This window comes from Rosa chinensis, chromosome 1, assembly GCF_002994745.2.
Source record: "Rosa chinensis cultivar Old Blush chromosome 1, RchiOBHm-V2, whole genome shotgun sequence".
Lineage (NCBI taxonomy): Eukaryota > Viridiplantae > Streptophyta > Magnoliopsida > Rosales > Rosaceae > Rosa > Rosa chinensis.
Genome location: NC_037088.1, coordinates 36,292,862 through 36,307,087, shown reverse-complemented (window position 1 = coordinate 36,307,087; position 14,226 = coordinate 36,292,862). Strand labels below are relative to the sequence as shown.

At 36.4% G+C, this 14,226-nt stretch overlaps 1 protein-coding gene across 1 annotated transcript; it reads right to left on the bottom strand.

Annotated features, from left to right (window-relative positions):
* Nucleotides 1-12,477: 12,477 nt before the first annotated feature.
* On the bottom strand, nucleotides 12,478-14,012 carry LOC112177871. Its single transcript, XM_024316115.2, has one exon. It carries the CDS (start codon nucleotides 13,719-13,721, stop codon nucleotides 12,732-12,734), a length of 990 nt encoding a protein of 329 aa, XP_024171883.1. The 5' UTR covers nucleotides 13,722-14,012; the 3' UTR covers nucleotides 12,478-12,731.
* Nucleotides 14,013-14,226: the final 214 nt, after the last annotated feature.

Here is a 14,226-nt window from a genome sequence, read left to right as displayed (position 1 = left end):
ATGTCCATCCCTTTACGAACACTTCAAGGATGTCAATTTTTAGGTCTCTACGTCTTACTCATAGCTTTGGGGTCAGATTTCTTGGTGAGATGTATGATTTTAACATACAATATCTAATACTGATAAAGTATGATAATGCCTAGACAGCCGGCATAGTAATTTTCACCTAACATTAGAAATTTAGAATATAAAACAAAACAAAACATCACTTTTATTCATTACAAAAATCAAATCACATCTCCAAATCTCCAATGTTGCATTCTGTTAAACTCTTGTAACTATCTGCCTCCATATACACCATCATTTTTTCAACTCAATCAGTTTTCAATACAGTTTTCTCGTACTTAATTGATTCTCAGAAGTTCACTTCATTGATTTTTAATTCAATGATTACCCTGTCATTGTCCATTTATTTCTTGTGAATCACGTCAGTAATGGACCATCAGGAGTCTCAATGTGGAAACATGGGAAGACTTCATGCCTTCATGCATACCCTTGCAGGTTCTGTGATTTACTCTCCCTTTTCTGTTCCTTATGCAGCTTTGTTTCCAGAAGGTCATGAAAAGGGAACTATCTCTGTGGTTTTTGAATAGCAAATTTATAAGGGACTTGTTGCAACTTAATTATGCTTCACTTTGGGGAATATTGGAGGACTTTGAATGGAGAAATGGAAAGTTTGGTAAGGGAAGAGTTTCTATGTGATGATTTTGTAGTTAATTTTCAAGGTGTTTTCTCTCTTCTCAAATGTAATTAGTAATCTCTTTGGCTGCTGCTCCTATAGCTGCAAAATGGTTTTCCATGACAAGATGAATGGTTTAAAGGTAATTGCATGCTTTTGGCTCTCTGGGGATTTTACTTCTTAAATTTATCAGAACTAGCTTAATGATTCTAAGTCGAGAAGAACACCAGTGGATGATAGTCAATCGCACAATGCATGATGCCTGTTTAGCTTTGCTGATAACATTCTGGCATTTTGAGCATAACTTTTATATTTATATCAGTACTAAAAAAAATTCAATACTTTAAATTAAGTCATTTTTCTTTTGTGCCTTTGTAAGGTTTATGGTTTATGGTTGTTTACCATGATTAAATTTGTGAAGATAAGTTGAATGAATGATAAACTAACAAAAGGGTGAAGTAATATCATTGTTTCTTTCATGCGTGGTTCAGGTCCTATTAATTATATCGCATTTGCACCACACTTGGTGTAAAATAGCCTTTGATTTGAAGAATAATAGTTGATTTAGTATTTCTACTTTCTAACTTCAAATTTGATGGAGAAAGTAGTACAGCTGCTACTGTTTTCAAACTAATAGCATTCAAGGCTAATCTGAAACGATTTCTCAATTCTTGATCTTCTGCATATCTCTGTGATTATATAATTTGACGACTAAACCGTTTGCTGTTTGGAAATTTAGTAGACAATTAGTAAACCTTTAAATTTTTTTAAGTCAAGTGCTTCATGTGAATTTCTATGGCCTTAATCTAAGGCACATTTCAATGTCCGAAATACTCTTCTGACAGAAGATTATTCTGTATCATTTGGATTCTTTGGCCCTATGAAGAGGTGTCAATCATTCACATTAGGAGTTAAAAGAAATTGATTTGGAATTCTATTGGCCTATCCAATTGTAGACACAGAGGCCTGGAAAGTCGGGAAGTAAGTATGAATATTTTCAGCACTTAGCAAACAAGTATTGCTACTGTGTTAGTGGAATTGCGGGCCTAGATATATGCTTATGAACAAAGCAAAACTACTTATTTGCCAATCAATTTCCCACTTGATGTGGGATTGGGGCAGTCTTCAATTATGACACATTGGATATTAGTGGGAAATGGTCATGATCCATGACAATGTGCTAGTGAAAGCAATATATATCTGCTCTGTAACACCATCCAGATCAGCTGATAGCCTAATTTGCTTTGGCTGCAACGTATGATTGCTGACCTAAGCAGAGAATTTCCAACTTTTCATGAAGCACTTCTGAATATCTGCCCAAGGATCTAAGTTAAGGTCAAACAGAAATTGAAGCTAGGGTTATAACGTATCGTTACCTAAGATATATATAGATTGGGCTTGCAGGTGAAGATAGTGAAATTCAAAAATGCAAAATGAAGTTTTTTAACGCATTCATGTTACTTGTAGAGATATTATTATCCTAATGTTCTTAATGCTATAAATGGTGTGTGTGTGTGTGTGTGTTCACCCCCGCCTATTATATCAAGGCATCCGAATCCCCTGGTATAATGTACCTTTCCATTTTTTTGTTGCGAAAGGGAAGTTTTGGCTGAAAAAAGAGGCCTCTTAATTTCATTCTGTTGTCAAGTCCAGATATTTTTTGCATGTGATTTGTTTTGTCCAACTTGATAGAAGCTCTCATAAAATTTTACAAGTTAAAGATAGATACAAGGACAACTCTAAATTATCATAAAAGTAGTCTTCAAGATTGTTAACGATTACGAGATATCAGCACGTTAAAATAAGGGTGTATCTTTTCTTTGCTTGCAAAACTATATATGTTTCTATTGAAGTCCTACATTTAGTTGATCTGTGGCAAAATTTGGAACTGCTAGGAAAACTCTCTTTAGCTGTTGCATCTTCTGTTTGTAAGCTTCTTGGCTGGTGCCATGATGTTGTATTCTGCTAGACTCTTGAATGGCATATACTCCATTTCTTCGACTTAATCAATAAGTTTTACGCATGTGCCTTTGTATGCTCCATCATTTCTTCGACTCAATCAACTCTCAATGTGTGGTTTTGTGCTTCATCAATTCTTGTAGTTCACTGCATTGATGTTTAAAATCAGTAATTATGCTATGATTCTCTGTCTATTCATATTTTCGTATGAATGCTGATGACTCCGACAGACCAGCAGGAGTCCCAATGTGGAAACATATTACCGGCTTCACCTCATGCATCTTTCTATCCAGAATGTTCTCTGAAAAAGGGAACTTTCTATGTGGTTTTGGAAGTAAGTACATACAACTATTGTTGCAACTGGTGCTTCAGTAGTGAAGACTGGAGGAGTTCGCATGGAGAAATGGAAATTTTGGTAAGGGAAGTGTTTCTTAGTTGATGACTTGATTTTGGACAGTTGTTTCCCGCAAATTTTTTCTGTTGCCTAGAATCGTGGAGTTAATTTTCATGGTGTTTTCTCTCTTTTAAAATGTAATCAGTACTCCCTTTGGCTGTTATTCTTGTACCAGTAGTAGATGGATTTGGATCCTTCCTTTGTGGCGGAATATGGTAGCATCTGAATCGAAGAAATGATATATTAGAAAAGGTCAAAAGGGTGAAAGTTGTTATCGTTTCCTATATAAATTTTTATTCATGTCCTACTAACTTTATTGCAGCTGCAGCACATTTGATGTTGAATAGCCTTTGATTTAGCATAAACATTAGCAGCTGTACTATGGTCAGAACCGTACTATACTTCTAAACCTAAAGTTGAAGCTAGTAAGTAGGAATACTAATTCAACTCCAGTTCTAGTTTGTTGATCTTCTGCATAACTATGCAATTTCATACTGTTTTATGAAGACAATGTCTGCGCTCTCTTTGGAAATTTAGTCGAGACAATTAGTAAACCTTTAATCTCTTTAGCGCATTTCAATTTCCTATCAATTGTAACGACTTTGATCCAATAGAGTGTCCAAGAAGACTGATAAAGAGAAAGGTACGTTACAAAGATAATGGTACCCTTCTGAAGGGACCTAGGAAAGCTGGCAAGATTGTATGCATCATTCAATGATGCATATTTGGAATTAAAAGATCTGGTATTTTATGTATACTTGGAGACACAAGGGACCTAGGAAAATTGGCTAGCTTGTATGTAATTCCAGCAACACTTGGTTGTTTGCTACTTTGTTAGTGGGAATGAGGCCCTAGCCATATGAAGAAAAGCAAAAATCTTACTTGTATCCCAATTTTCCACGATGTGGGATCGATTGGAGTTTTCAACTATGATATCTTTTAGGTTAGTGGGCAAATGATCATGAGTCATGAAAATATCTGCTTTCTAACACCGTTTCCATCTGATAGCGTAATTTGTTTTGGCAGCAAAATAATCAGTGAAAAAAAAGTTATATATGTGGTTGTAATTGAAAACAAGAATCTGCATGATCAATCCCTCTGATTAGTAGTCTGTACGTTATAATCTAAACAATGATCGGTTTCGACGAGAAGATAAAAAGGGTTGTAATTCCAACAGCAAACTCAGTCCAAGTCATTCCTTTTGGTAAGATGCCTTTGAAACTATGTTCCAAACTCTATACGAAAATATTGTATACCAAGGAAGATGAACTAAATCCATTATATCCATCTAAAATTTTATCCCGAACTAAAGCTTTAGCTAGATAACTTATGGGACTGTTGTATTCTCCCTTTAATTATGTGCATGAATAAAACACCAAAGAGCCAAATAGACACTAACAAAGGTTTTTTTTTTTTTTTGTGCTAGAAAGGCAAAAAAATAAATAAATAAAATAACTTCTTTTTTTTTTTTTGGTAGAGGAAATTTATTAAAGAGAAAAGAACACAGCCACACGACATAAATCTTACCCTAAAAAAGCAAGGAAAACGAGGTACAAGAGAGTGAACCACATCTCTACATGTGAGTCCTGCAAACAATTAACAAATTAAAACAAAAATTAGGCAGACCTGATTAACCAATCACTATTACAAAAAGAAATATTAAATTGGAGCGTTGATCCCACCAAACCAAACTTGTAGAGTTGACTGTTGAGGCTAGGTTTTTAATTTTATTTTAATTTTCTTCTTTTTAATTTTTTGCGAAACAAAGTTAAGTAACCCTTACTATATCCATGATTAGTCAAAACATCAATAGCTGGATTAGATTAACGAAAATATGAAAATACCTCACCTGCCTAAATGAGATAGATGATTCATGCATACGGCATACCCCTAAACCTAACGACACATATACTTATAAAGTTGAATTTTGTATGTGTATAAATATCTGGCAGAATAATTCGTACAATGTACTAATAAGGACTTCATCATTTTGCTATATATGTTTGATTTATTTCTTTAAACCCTGCATATTTCATGGTCAACTCATCCGCATCTGTCTAATTGTTCAATATGCCAGATTAGGTTAATTATATATGATACAATGACAATTGACTTCACCCAACTTAGGTTTTGTTTCTTGTCCAGTGTACGTTATCCAATCATACACAATTATTAGAATTAATGTCTTCTTATCCGGGAAAGTGGACCACTATCAGTCCGCTGTAAGGCCGCCGATGATGAACAAGCAATACCAGAATTTTATCCCAAAATATTTGCACAATTGGACCCGATAATTAATGATGATTTGCATATTCTTAAAAAATTTTAAATGATTATTATTTGAATCATGTATTCGAACTAAAATTCATAGGATTGCTTCTGATAGCCTGACAAGTAAATTTTTAATCCTAATTGTCTTTTCCCGATTATCTGGCTTGATTTAGCTCGACTGATTTTGTAAGGGTAGTTACGTGGCTCTATGCAAGTTTATGTTTGAATTTTCTCTACATACAAAGTGCACGCCTGTTAGATATAATAGTAAGTTCGAGATAATATCGGTGTTAATCTAGCTTGCGAATTAATCTATTGACTAATTGGATTTATTAACAGAGCGGATTTAAGCCTTGTATTTAACATCTAGCTAGTTAGATCCTGAGCACAAAAAATATCGAGTGATGGCGGGAAGTTGACCGTGATAGATACCTATTAACTTTGTCGACTTCCTAATTAGCTAATTATATCTAAAGAGATGTTACAATCCATATGAATAGTCTAACGGTATAATGTAATGGATATCACATAAACTAATAATAGCATCTTAATAGTTGACTAATAAAAACCCAAGAAGGATGGTGATTGTTTTGGTACTTTAATTTCGTGTTCGTAAGGGTTGTTGGAAGTCGTAGGATGTGAAAAAGATTTTTGAAAATGATTGTTTATGGTTACAAGTAGTTTACATACATTGCATGCACGTGCCCTTATAAGATGTTCATTAGTTTTATAAATTAAAATTCAATTAGTCTCACTTTGGGACCAATTTTTAGATTTGAAGGAACAAGTAGAGAAATGTGAAAAACAATGATGATGTATACTAGGGAGGGAGAGGAGAAAATACAACCAAGGTATAGTTTAATCTACTCTAAATTTCTTCGTCATTGCCCTCATCTCTAATTTCATTCCCTTGTTTCTTTGACTAAACTGATAAAGGAATTAAAAGTGATACCAATGAGTTCTAGATAAATGCTCTTCGAATATTACATTTATCTTATTGATCGTGTCGATCATAACACAAAAGGTTGAGTGTATTCATTACGAGTTAGAGTGATATTGTAGAATATATACTTATACTACGAACGAGTCACTCCCAGAGGGAAAGGTACCTTACTTCTGTATTTAGCATGTCTCTTTCGGCTGATCCTTCAGCCAAAAGGAAGAAGAGGCTGTTTTTTTTTTTCTTCTTCTTTCTTTTAAGCTCCAAGTTGAAGACTAAGGCTTCTTCTACAGGTAATAAACTTGCTTACAGGGAAAAGGTCATCCCTGAGGGTGATGAATGTTGCTTGAAACGAAGTTAGGAAAAAGAGACTTGTATTCCTTATTCACTTGGTCTTTAAACACATCTGATCCTCCTGACCTGCACTTTGTTGAGGATTAGGTAATTCCACATTAGAGAAAAGACAAAAAAACTAATATATATATATATATATATATATATATATATATATATATAACTTGTAAGTGGGTGGTTTGCTACTAATTACACCGAGATCTTTAAAACTAATTAAAACTCCACATGCATCTAATTAATAGATGATTAAGTTGTGACAATATTAGTGCAGTGCCAGTTAACAGCTCTAACTATAGCTGATTAACGGCCATACTACGTTGGGGAGGCTAAACCTTCACAAACTCAAGATCATCAAACTAGGTAGTAGAAACGCAAGAAAAAAAAAACTTAAGAAGAAAACTTAGGCCCTGCATGTTATATTTTCTTTTTCCTTGCTCTCTCATATGAAACATACTACCTTTTCCTTTCTTTTCATCCTTATTTGTCTTCCTTTTATGAAACCTATCGCACCTAACTTGAGTTCCCTAGTTAATCTGCTTGGCAAACTTGTAGAGACATGTAGACTATATCAGTATCAAGGTCCCGAGTACTCGTTCATTCCAATACCCCAACTTCTAAAGTCTCCAAGGTGAAACAGTAGACCAAATCTTCGTTAAGAACGGGCCCAGAGAATCCTAGAAATTTACTGATGTCGATGGAGATGGAGAACGGTTTTGAGATTCTCATCTCTAACTTTCTCATCGCCACAGTAGTCACCCGCGCGACCCTTAAAACTATAACAAATTTTACTCTAATAGCTTTTCTTTTGATGTGGAATTGAATTTAACTCAAGTTGAACTTGCAAGACTCAAAGAGTTTATAGTGGTCTCGTTACAAAAATTATCCAGTAACAAGTAAACAAGAGTAACCACAGTCCATTTACACCGACAAGGAATGAACCAGAACTGAAATAAGTCACGGAAACTCCAACTCCTACCAAAAGGTTGGGAAAGGTAACTACATAGCTATCCGAGCTACGATATAGGGTGCCTGAACTCTAATAACTTTATAGTACGGTTACCTATTTTTCGTCGAAGTATATATGTAAGGAAATTGTGGGAAGGTGCCGCTATTGTCACCCTACTATTTTCTTATTTCACCTTACAAACATTTGAATTATTGAAAGAAAAACTAAAAACATAACCAATTAATTAAATATAAAAACTACTTAATTTTTTATTGGATAATATTCATCTTCTCCACACAAATTTAAATTTATTAATTTTTTTTATAACCTTAATGTTGCCTCCTTATCGTAATTCATGATTCAATTCACAAAACTATTAGGCCTCGTTTGGTTCACAGAAGGGAAATCAATTCCCTTGTCTTTTCCATGAGATGTTTCTTTTCCTATGTTTGGTAAAGTAGGGAAAGCATTCAGGAAAGACCATTTGATTTCCCTTCTAGTGTTTGGTTGGTGCAGGAAAAGAAAACAAAAATATATTAACGTTTCAATAATACCCTTGTATTTTAAAATAAAAATAACGTCATGGAAATTCAAAAGTACACCAATTTTGGCAATAACACATTTGAGCAGGGATATTGTAGTCAAAAAATTTTGTAATTAATGTTGGGAAAGGAGAAGGGAAAATCAATCCCATGTGATTTCTCTTCCCCTCTATTCAAGGAGAAGGGAAAATCAATCCCATTTGCTTGATAGAGTTCGAGATTTGTCCGTATCCTATTCAAGTACATGGTAGACTCTAGCCCATTATAGCTATTGAATCTAATGTAGTCAATATCCTATTTCAAAAATAAAAAAAGTAGAATGAACAAGAAAATAATATGGTGACAATAGCCGCAATCTTGTGGGAATTGCATTTCTTTGTTCATAACCTTCTCCGGGTCCCAATAATGACCGAACTATTTATGGTGAGCTGCTCATGGTGTATGAATGATGAGCTTACTTATTGAGACTGAATTTTCTTTTTGATAAAAAAATATAGTTTTTATCAAGCACTATAGTGAATGGTGGGTGTGCGATAAATATGTAGGCTCTACTCTATTCATGTTGCGATTAAAGATAGAGAGAGGGGAGAAGAAGAAGAAGAAAAATGATATTTCAACATTTAAGTTGTTCCCATTTTCCTTATTCTAAGAATTTTGAGTTTATATATAGTTTATTGATTTGACTATAAGATTTTCAAGTTGAGTATTATTGTTTTGATTGATGAAATGGTTCGTCTACCATCTAGTAGACTAATTCGATTTAAAGGTAAACTGGCGTTATACATTGCTAGACTAATATGAGACTATTCTACTTTTTTATCGAACTAGTCTATCTCTATAGAACTAAGTCTAACGATACATTTAGTATCATAAAACTTCTGTTGATGAAATGATATTTCAGTTTTATCACTTAAAGTCAAGGTCTTCAAACTGAGCATTCAGAGACCAATTAATATGACTAACTATTAGTAATTAGTTGTAAATACGTAATGCCATTGATGGCAATAGGCTAGTTTCTAATAATCTAGGCTTAAACCGGGGAGTCCGACCGCAACCTTGTTATGTGTACGTGTCTAAAAAAATTTCAATAAAAAAAGTTATGCCCAGTACCATTTGGTCTAGTGGTATAGTCTCTCCTTCATAAGTGAGAGGTTGTGAGTTAGTTGTAGCATTTGAGTTGTTTATCTGATTAAAAAAAAAGTTATTGGAGTAATAATGGAGTTTGATTAGGGTTGAGAATTATGCCCTTTTTCTCCATAGATAATTAAAGTGATCCGTGTTCATAATAAAATGAAAACCAGATTTGGGATGCAATTCAAATGGGGTGTGCCAAGATAGACAGAGTATTGAAGGCAGAATGAATAAATGGGAAGAAAACATAAAAGACGTGAAGAAAATGAAGATAGGAAGTCGGATGTCTTTAATGATTTGTTATTACAGTGCATCAAAATTTGTATTATCCATATTAATTTTTATGGAACATGGAAAAGCCAGTCCAGCTACCACATGGATGAATTTTAAGTTTTAGCAGATGCATTGAAAATCAATTATCCATAAATTGAGGGAGGTTGGAGCTGATTATTGAATGTACTATTGTCAGTGTCTTTCAGCCTTGTACCTAATGCACTATTATTTCATTTCCCAAATGAAGGACAGAAAAAGTTTCACATGTTATTTTATGTAAGGTTTGATCAATTGTCATTATACTATTAGAAATTTTCACGTAAATCGGATTATGTCACCCTAACACACAACATAGAAGTCGTGGTCTAGCATGCATGATAGAATTTTCTTGTTCATAGAGTCGTTTTACAGTTATAAATGACTCTATCAAACTTTACTCATTTCCTTAAATTTCCTCATTTTTATCAGTTTCAGGATTTCATCAAAATAACAAGTTATTATATCGACATATCTAAAACCACCAATTGTTTGGGACTTCCTCTATGGCTCTATTCAATCATCCTTGTTGTAGATTTGTCACGATTGATTTGGGTTTGATCTGAATAAAGAAAAGAAAAGAAAAATTTTAACCAAAAGCTAGCTTGTTTAACTTGCATGCAAAAGTTTAGAAGAAGGGGATCAAGTTTTATATGCTCATGTGAAACGTATGCATAGGTCCCCAGAACAAAAAAGACTACAAATCAAATAATTACGCCCCCCAATGAACAGAAAAAGAGGACTGAAGACTGAAGACTGAACTACCAACGAGACCTTAGTTTTTCAAACGAAAAGGACATTGACCGTACTGGATCCAATTTTCCAGGAAACCACAGAACATTCAAAACTTAAAATTAATAATAATAATGTATTGCAAAAAGTTTGCATACGTTGTTTACTTAATTTTGGACTAATATAATAACTACAATTATTTGTTTGGTTCCATTCATATGGTTTTGTATAGGAGAAGCCGGAAAATTTTATAAAAATGGAGCTGTAATAGAATATTAATCCATGCCTTAGTGGCATTATAAAATAGAGCAACTATTTACAATAATTCAGTATAATTAAAAACCAAATTACAATACCACAAAAATTATAAATTTAACAATACAAAATCTGAGAATGACACGAATAATTAAGTTTCAATTATTTCAGAGGAAGATAAATAATCCGAAACTGGAGTGAGTATCATAACAGCAAAGGAGTGCGACCATTAGAACATCATGACCTAAACACTCGACGCTGTAATTTCTTCTTATATGACTTGAAATGGTTGACGGGGCCAATTGAAAATGAACCATGCGGTAATTTCTTCTTATATGACATGAAATGGTTGACGGGGCCAATTGAAAATGAACCATGTAATTAAAATCAAGCTCAACAAAAAACCATAACCACATGCATTGTTGACCTTGATCAAAAAACCATAACCACATGCATTGTTAATACAACATACATAACACCAATGTATACCCAAAATTCGAATGGACAAACCATTCCTAAAGTCCTAATAACAGTGAAGGACAAAAATTGTGCCAAAAGTTTGTCACAAAAGAAGAGACACAATTGTAGTAACATTGCACATCAATCAATCACAAGTTGCGGGCAAGTTTATTAGAGACTATGCGAACATTTTGTGCGACCTAACTAAATAATTTGATGTGATTTGGCTAACTAAATATAGTGAAACGACACGATTGAGTTGCATAATGCGTTATGACTTAATATAACTAGTTACACAAGTCAAAATACTGAGAATTCCACTGCGCGATATGGCAAATCTAAATATCAAACCAAATAACTTTGGACAGAGTCTTTTTCAAGGTTTGATTTTCAAGTAATTCACTGTCGGATAAGGTCCCAATTATGATACTTGTGTGCAATGCCATTATATACAACATGTCAGGTTATGAACAAAGGATCCAACATTCATCTATGATAATAAAAGTAACATGTATATACTAGTACATCAGATACAACTGTTAATAATATTCATCTATAATCTACACATAAAAATTAAAAACTTAAAAAGCACATATATTCATCTTCAAAATGCATCGTCCAATCTGTGTTTATTCATACAATGTTGATTTCATACACCCTATCTAATGTTGGTTTCATGCTTCTAGATAGAAGTATGGAACCAACATCTTGCCGACCCTCAATGTAGTTGGACGACTTTAATAAGTTAAAGTGTGGAAGAAGTTTCTTTGTGTGAATTTGGGGACGGAGACAAGATGGAAGATTGAACATCCTTTTCCGACGAAGACGCTCTCTTCTCCTTTTCCAGTTTCCTTCCATGACCGTTACTAAAGTAAAGATTTGGTTCAGGTGAAGAAGCTCCATTCCATCACGCCCCACATCACATTACCCCTTTCAAGTGGCTCCCACCGTATTAAGTGAGGGTCGGAATCCCATGCATCCAGACCCACCCAGAAAATGAAAATTTATTAGGACAAAATTTAACACACGCACAAGCACTTGCACAAACGCGTGGGATGACTCACTGGGTTTTGTTGCTTCCTGTGGGTCCCGCCAATAGCGATAGTCAATGGCCCAGATTAAGTGCCCCTCGTGGACCCGCCGTAGCCACTGATCGCAAAATTTGAATCACCTACCCCAACCCAATCCGTTTTTTTTTTAGTGCGGAGAGCATCACCATGATCCCTTATGGTCCCCGAGTTTTCACCACATCACCAAAAGGTTCGAAATTTCGGTTTCGATAACGTATCATAAGATCTAAGAAAGTTTCCTATGGAAGTTATGAAATATTAACGATAGTACCTAAGTGAAGAGCGTTACAAAATTGAGTTAGAAATCGTGTAAATCAGATGTGAAAGTGAAACAAAACGTAAAATATTAGCACGCAAACACTAGTTTAAAGCTATTTTATAACTCAAATGTTGAAAATGTCAAATTACAGAAATTTTGATAGAACCCGTAACGATAAAAAATGAAGAGGAAATTGCGAAACAATTTACTCACTGTATGAAAATAATAAAATTCTCAAATTATACAACAAAAAATATCTGTACTGTGGTAACAAACAACAATTAGTGTACAGAGGGGCAACATTCCCCTTTTTTTTTTTTTCTTTTTAAACGTTTTCCAAAAAAAAACGAGGCTAGAGAGCAAAGGGGTAAAACCGTACTTTCCGGGTAAAAAGAGCAATGGCATCGGCAGCGTCGCAACGGTCAATAGGATCAACGGTTGGAAGTGGCTCTACCGATATCTGCCAGCTTCCTCGACCGGTTCATGCTAAACGACGCCGCTGTGGCCAAGTGTGGCTTCGTCGCCACCCTGACCTCGCCAACCTCAGCCGGGAAACCCTGCATGCACTTCTGGTTCCAGTGCGGGTTCGGGCTGGCCCGAACCAGCGGGCTCAGGCAGAACGTCAGACCCGACACATTCTTAATCGGACCCGAACGCGTCCGCCGAGACGGCGTGGCCTGCACCGGAGTCCTCTTCCAATCCGGCGTCGATGAGTCCCCGCTGCCGGAGGCCGATCGGTCGCAGTCGTCCTCGCAGCCACCGCCGCCTGCGTCGTGCGTTAAATCCGGCGACATTCCGCGCGCTCTTCTGTGGCGAGATCTCACGCGGATCGTGGACTCGTCGGAGTAGAATTGCTTCGATTGCTTCCCTCTTTTCCCGGCGAAGATCGTCGAGAACCACGACGGCGACGGCGCGGACGTCGAAGTCGAGTCCCGCGACGAAACCCTAGGATCCGTCCAGAACTTGTCGGATCTGGACCGGAACAGACTCGTCAGGAGCGAAAACTTGGGCTTGCTCTTCTTGTACGAGCCTCCGATAGTGGCGGCTCCTCCGTCGTAGGTAGGCCCCACCTGGGGAGTACTGTAGAAGCGGATATGATGGCGCTGGTGGTTGTGGTCGTGGTCGTGATCGGAGCGATTGTGGTGGTGCAGCCAGGCGGAGTCGTCGGATTTGCGGCGGGAAACGTAGGGGGAGACGGAGCGGGGGAAGATGAGCGGCGGGGGGTTGGGGTCGGACTTGAGGGGTTCTTCGGGAGCGACGCCGTTGCTGCGGGAGTGGTGGCGGGAGAGCTGAGCCTGGAGTTGTAATTGGGCCTGGGCTCGGGTCTGGGCCTCGATGATGGCGGTCAGTCGTTCCCGGAGACAAGAGGCGCAGACGCCGACGGCGCTTGTGAGGTCGGCGGCGTGGTTCTTGCACCTCATTGATACATTTAAGTTTCACAAAACCAATTTCAATTTGAAATGCTTTCGGAAAATGGGGCTTTTTCTGTAATTTCGGCGTCTCTGGCAATTCCTCTGCAGAATCTTAAAACAGATCTTCTTCTACCTTTTTTTTTTTATCTATGAGAGATTGAGAGCTGAGGAAGAAGGTATAGAGGGCTTTGTCTTGGTTCTTCTTCTTCCCTCTTGGTTTTGGATTTTTTCTCAAGAAGGGGAGGGTGGGTGAGGGTTTTTATGTGGGTTGGTTATTGTGTGTGAGTGTGGGTGAGGTGTCCAATGGGTATTTGGTATGTGTATTAAATTTGAGAGAGAGAGAGAGAGAGAGAGAGAGAGGTCAAAGTCAGAACTTAGGGGAAGAAGAAGAAGAACATGTGCTGGTTTTTGGGGTCATTTTTACATCGAGGTTGAGGTCTTGAGGATGGTGATGATGTACGTTCATGTATCTTCTTTGTAACTGCTTGCTATTTACCCACACTGATTTAGCTGT